Source organism: Arachis hypogaea, chromosome 5 (genome assembly GCF_003086295.3).
Source record: "Arachis hypogaea cultivar Tifrunner chromosome 5, arahy.Tifrunner.gnm2.J5K5, whole genome shotgun sequence".
Taxonomy (NCBI): domain Eukaryota; kingdom Viridiplantae; phylum Streptophyta; class Magnoliopsida; order Fabales; family Fabaceae; genus Arachis; species Arachis hypogaea.
In genome coordinates, this window is record NC_092040.1 from 9,659,301 (window position 1) to 9,665,666 (window position 6,366).

At 30.1% G+C, this 6,366-nt stretch overlaps 1 protein-coding gene across 1 annotated transcript; it reads left to right on the plus strand.

Annotated features, from left to right (window-relative positions):
• Positions 1–3,658: 3,658 nt before the first annotated feature.
• On the plus strand, positions 3,659–6,366 carry LOC112800655 (vacuolar lysine transporter YPQ1-like). Its single transcript, XM_025843006.2, has 10 exons — positions 3,659–4,000; positions 4,152–4,194; positions 4,319–4,345; positions 4,852–4,953; positions 5,029–5,147; positions 5,323–5,632; positions 5,733–5,753; positions 5,864–5,922; positions 6,007–6,097; positions 6,189–6,366. The coding sequence occupies exons 1-10, from the start codon at positions 3,771–3,773 to the stop codon at positions 6,294–6,296; spliced, it is 1,110 nt and encodes a 369-aa protein (XP_025698791.1). The 5' UTR covers positions 3,659–3,770; the 3' UTR covers positions 6,297–6,366.

The window sequence follows — 6,366 nt, forward strand, 5'->3', positions numbered from 1 at the left end:
CTTATGTCACATTAGTGTCGTAACGAAACCATGATGACCGCCATACTAAAATACTCAACCACATAGATCAAATTTGGATGAGAAAATTTAGAAATTACATGCAAAAATGATCTCATGCATGCCTATTTCAAACTGGTCCAACTTGAATAAAAAATTTATTTTATTCGGTGACAGACTCAGATGAAACTACAATGGCAATACACGAGCTCATAGCGACGACGACTAAGTGATGAGTCTATGGAAGAAGAAGAGAAGAACTTAACAGACTCACAATGAGAGAGAGGGGGAATTTACCTAAAAAAAAGGGACTCGGCAGGAGAAAGGTGGCGATGGGCTTAACAACGACAGTAATAGGATAAGCAGCGATGGCGCCATGAGCTGTGAAGGAAGATGGGAGCTGTGAAGCGGTAGGCGGTGATGGGTTCAACAACAACGATGACGGGTGCTATGAGATTTTTTGTGAAGAAGTCGAGAAGAAGAAGACTTTGGATGATGATGACTGAGTTTCTCTTGCATAGCTATAGAGTATGAATTGAAGCTGTGAATCACTGAATCTATGATATGAGACAAATCTTAATTTCTAAAAAGTGTTTATAAGTATATATTCGAGGAGGGTACACCCTAAACCCAATCATTCCCTGTCCTAAACAAAATATGCTCCGACTCGCGTCAAGTTATTAACTTCCCCAACCGGGTATGGACGAGTCAAGTACCTGCGTATTCAGGTACTCCTGCCAAGTCTAACCACGTATTGATACTCTATTTATTAAGGGTTTACCGCTAACCAATAGATTGCTACACACACAAGGCGAGATTCTAACTCCTAATAGTTGTTTAAGCAGACGAGTGAAATGATCACTCAACAAACTCAAATTGATTAAGACAAATACTAATTATTTTTAATATTTTAATATTAAAAATTATGAGAGATTGATTTTAATTATAACTAACTTTGTAAAATATTTATAATAATAATAATTACTATATATTTTATTTAATTTTTTAATAATTTTTTTTATATAATTTTATGTATTATCCCGTATTGAGTACGAGAACATATACTAATATACTTAAAAAGAAATTATGGATGTTATATATATTTATATCAGGTGATGGACAATCTCTTAATTATATAAGTTAAAAAAATTGTTAAAATCTTTCATTGAGGAAATGAATGAATAGTTCTCTCCATAAAAAAAATGCCAAGTACAAAAATGCTATTAAAATTCAATTTTTTTCTAAAAAAAAAACACTCAATACATATAATTATTACTAATTAAATCTCTCACTCAAACAATCAAACTATTTTCCTAGAATAACACTAAATATATGACTGATATTATTATTAAGGGTAGTGCTAGGTAGTCAAAGAGTAATTACAATATAGAAATGTTACGAAAAATTTCCTATTTTTTTGATAAGTAAGTGATATACATCTCCTTATCATCCACTCTCCTTATCATTCACATTTATTCTGCGTGGTTAGAGTCACTAATGTTCTTTCTAAAATTAGTTTCAGTTTCTCTCAAATCAAAACCCTAACATCCCTCAATCACATTATTACTCATTAAAATACAATTTCTCTGCAGAAATTATGGAGGTTAAATTAAAAAATTTTAACAACTTTTACTATAGACTATTAGAAAATAAAAAATAAAATATAAAATATAAACAAAAATTAAAAAATAAATTTTTAGAAATAATTATTAACTTGTTATATTAAAATCAATAAATAAACATACATATGAATATTAAATAAAAATATTATAATTAAAATTATGACTTATTAGTACACACGAGATAATTTGAAGAATACAATAAGACGCATAGTTTAAAATTTGGTAATATTAATTATAAAAATTTATTAATTATAGACATCATAAATATGAAATTATGAATATTATGTGCACAAAATTATGGATGTTATTAATATAAAATTATGGATGTTATGTCTATAAATTTATGGATGTCATGAGTAAATTTATCAATTAAATAAATTAATTTAAGAATTTGACATTTTTTAAATTCAATTATGATAAAATTTAAACATTTGTAGTAACTTGATAGTTACTTATGCAATAACTAAAAAATGATATGTGTATGGATGTAATGTCTAATAAACATGAATTTAATTTTTAGATGTTAGTTGTATGTAATTATAGATGTTATGTATATGAACAGTATAATTATAAATGCACATAAAAACACAAAAAAAATTATATCAGTTTATTACCATACCTCATCAAAGCTAATGTGGTTATATTTTCGAAAATTGGTTGACTGACAACAATTTCATTGAGTGAGTCTGTCTGTTGTTCAAATTATTCTTCAGTTCCTCCTGACATAATTACCGTGTTAAGGTCGATTTCAAATGTCATACTATTTACAATGATAAAAGCTATTTTTTGTAAATTTTTTTGGCTTATCCCAATTATGCTTGTAATTGAACTAGAATTATGTTTGTTAACTTCTAACCTATACGACCTACAATTCATGATCCTTGTAACAATGATAGGCTTTCACGTTTTCTAATTCCTGAAATGGTAATAAATGAATTAAAGGAAATAAAAATTAAAGTCAATTACAATTATTTAATGTAATTGATATTATAATTATCGTTCTTAAATATAATTATTATTAATTTTTATTATATTTTTATATATAAAAATTAAATTATAAAAAAAAATATTAAGTATTGATTATAATAGTGCCTAATAAAAAGGATATGATTTTATAATTAATATCATTAATAAGTAGATTTGATAAGAACGATGATAAATAGAATGATAAAAAAGTGGAGTAAAAAATAAAACTGTTATTAAGTGATATAAATAAAGTAAAATATAAAAAATTTTGGTTAATTATGGCTGAAAATTTTTGGTTACCAAACTTTTTCCAATCATTAATGTGTGAATAAAAAATCATAATAATATCATTACATACCAACGCATGCAAAGAGATTTATTGTTGTACGTTTATGAAGGTTAGTTTCATTGAGTCCTTAAAAAAAATAAATTAGTATTAATGCGAATTAAAAGATATTCTCTTATTAGTTTTTATTACAATTAGTGTATTAAAAATTAAATAATTAATGACAACCCAATGTGTGATAGGGCTTATGAGTATTAAAAGAAAAAATGTATGGAAGTAATTTAAATAAAGTTAAATAAAGAAATTTTTGGTACTTTTAGGCTGAAAATTTTTTTTCCGAACATTTTCCATTTTATTGGTTGACTACATGTAAAATGTGTTCAGTAATAAAGGAAAGAATTAATAAGGATCAAAACAGAATCATCAATTACAAAGAAACGAATCAAATCTTAACAGATTTAACTACTTGAAGAAGGCTTGGTCAGTGTAATGGAAGTAATTGACAAATTAACATGCTTTTATTACCTTCTCAGCAAACCTACTTAACATAGTAACATTGATGGTTTTGTCTGGCTCACAATTTTGATTATGCACTTTAATTTCCAAAGAAATATTTTATAATATGCAGAGTCGTCTGTGAGTCACAGAAGAGAAGAATATTATGCTTCACACATGGTCGCATGTTCTGCTCAATAATATTCATTCATTGCATTATTTGTATGTACACTTGTACAGTTCAAAAGGACAATACAATCCAACAGGCTCATCACTAATTGATTCACTTTATTAGCATTCTCTTTTTTTAATTTTCCCAAAGTAGTCTCGCTTAGCTTCGTTCCTTGTATATAAACCTACTTTCCATCAAATAAAAATGACTTGCTCATTATATATCAAAGAAAATGTCGCAGTCTTACTGCATGACGGAGGGGAAATCATACGCGTGCGTGGGTTGGGTTGAGAAATACTTCAACGATTGTCTTTGTAATATTAAAGATGAGATATCATTCGGGTTTGGTTTCATGAGTCTAATTTGCTGGGGTGTAGCAGAAATTCCTCAGATAATAACCAATTTTCACACCAAGTCAAGCCATGGAGTCTCCCTAGCCTTTCTCCTCACTTGGGTTGCAGGGTAAGTTGCTTGCATTCTCTCCTCTTATATTTTTTCTTTTATACTACTTTATAAATCCTAATCACTAGTTTAATTTGATTCCATCATTATTGTTGGTCTGTTAATTAAAAAATTTGGATATTAATATACGTATATGCTATGGCCTATGCAGTGATATATTCAACCTCGTGGGATGTCTCCTGGAGCCAGCTACGGTATGCTATGCTACCAACCATAATGTTTTAATTTCTTGTGGTTGTGGCTCTCTAACTTAGTTTGTTTTGGTATTTTGTTGCACTCTCTTGTTGTAATCTGGATGGCTCGTGGAAACGAACACAGTTGCCCACACAATACTACACAGCTCTGGTAATAATAATTAATATGAAAGCATCAATTTTAATTTTCCCTAGTATTCACTATATTACTCCGATAATGTTAGAGAGACAAAAAAAAGTTTAAACTTACTTTATTTAATATTTAATTATTAATTCTACTAACAATTAATAAATATTAAATAAGACAAAATTTTGATTATTCTACCATCAATACACACATTGCTGCTCTGATTTGTTACTTAACACTTTAGATATCTGAATATTTGGTAATGAGTGAATGAATGAAACGTTTTGAAACCTGTATCCTCAATGAAATCTGAATATTTCACGATTATTGAGATGTAAATAGAGAGCTGGCCCAATATGCTACAAACTAGTTTACAGGTTAGAATAAGGGTCACTCTAAGAATCAAGGATAATAAAGTAAATGTCAGTATAAAACGAAAGTAACCATAGAGCTAGAAATAAACAAATGTTAGTGTTTAAGAAGGAAAAGGTAGTAAAGTAAGTTGGTTTTATTTGTAATTTTGTACACAGCTTTACACAGTGACAACAATCGTATTAGTTGTGCAAAGCTTGTACTATGACTATATCTATAGATGGCGCATGTGTCATGGTCAGAAGATGAACAACGACAAGGTACTAGATTTACATACATAAATTTATTCTCATAGTTGAAAGCAAATTTGATTATTGATATGCAATAACAAGTAGGTGGATGAAGAAGAGAAGAAAGCAGGGCACGAGTGTGGGATTTCAATAAAACCAAACGGCACAGACATGACCATGAAGGCAACACTGAGAAGAACGCAACCAGAACAACTGTATTATACGTAGGTTCATCAACTTGTTGCCAAATTTAGTAATGAAAATATTTGATAACAAAAAAAATAAATAAAAAACAATCAAAACTTACTTTATTTAACATTCATTAGTTCTAACAACAATAATTAGTAGTATTGTATATGAGAATTGGCATGTTGATGAGTTATTATTAATAATAATTAGGTCAGCTCGATCAATGGCTGGAAGTTTTACTCCTCCATTTAGAGGAGGGTACCTGAGCGGCGATGATTGTTGTTCTGATGAGGATGAGGCAGCAGCAACCAGCAGAAGACGCTTCCCTGCTACATGGACATCGATGTCCCTCCCTGTAACGGCATCGCTTAACTTGCCATTCCTCCACCGGGGTAATGCTTTCAGATTTCATCATGAAAATGAGAATCAGATACGAGAGAGTGCAGTGGTGGGTCAATGCCTAGGCTGGCTCATGGCTGCAATATATATGGGTGGTCGTCTCCCTCAGATTTTCTTGAACGTACGCTTTTCTTTTCTCTAATCATCCTAATTAATATTCTTAAAAACCCTTAGCTTGTTATATTACTAGTTACTCATAAAGTTTTGGTGTACGTGGCCAGATTAAAAGAGGCAGTGTAGAGGTAATTAATCTTCTTATCTTAATTAATTATTTTAATTTATTTCAATATATATAGCCAATTGCCTTTCCAGTTTCCACTTACAATAATTTATTATTTGTATGTATATATAGGGATTAAATCCTCTCATGTTCATCTTTGCACTCATCGCTAATGCCACTTACGTGGGAAGGTTGCATTCCAATAATCTTGTATGTATGAATTCAACTAGAGAGCCAAATAAATATGTTCCTTGATTCTATTGTTGTGAATGCAGTATTGTTGTACGAAGCAGCGAATGGGAAAGCATCAAAGCAAATATGCCATGGTTGTTGGACGCCATAGTCTGCGTGGCCTTGGACCTATTTGTATCCTCCTATATGCTCCCACCTTTTTAATTTAACCTATGATTATCGATATATCTAATTATGTATAACCCTTAACTAGTATGTTTCAAAGATAATATTGCAGTACACCTACTATAGATACTTCCGGAGGCCAACAATTGATCATGAAGCTGATTATGGATTCTACCAAGAAGCCAGAAAAGTTGCCGCAGCCTCTTGATTACCTTTCCCCAAATTGAACCAAAATTAAGGTCTTCTACTCCACTATGATGTGGATGTTTTTTTGTAGT

Excerpts from the sequence above, each read along its gene's own strand:
- LOC112800655 (XM_025843006.2), top strand. The coding sequence starts at position 3,771 with ATGTCGCAGTCTTACTGCATGACGGAGGGGAAATCATACGCGTGCGTG. Across the intron at positions 4,195-4,318 it reads GTCTCCTGGAGCCAGCTACG|TTGCCCACACAATACTACAC; the intron begins GTATGCTATGCT and ends AAACGAACACAG. Across the intron at positions 5,633-5,732 it reads TCCCTCAGATTTTCTTGAAC|ATTAAAAGAGGCAGTGTAGA; the intron begins GTACGCTTTTCT and ends GTACGTGGCCAG.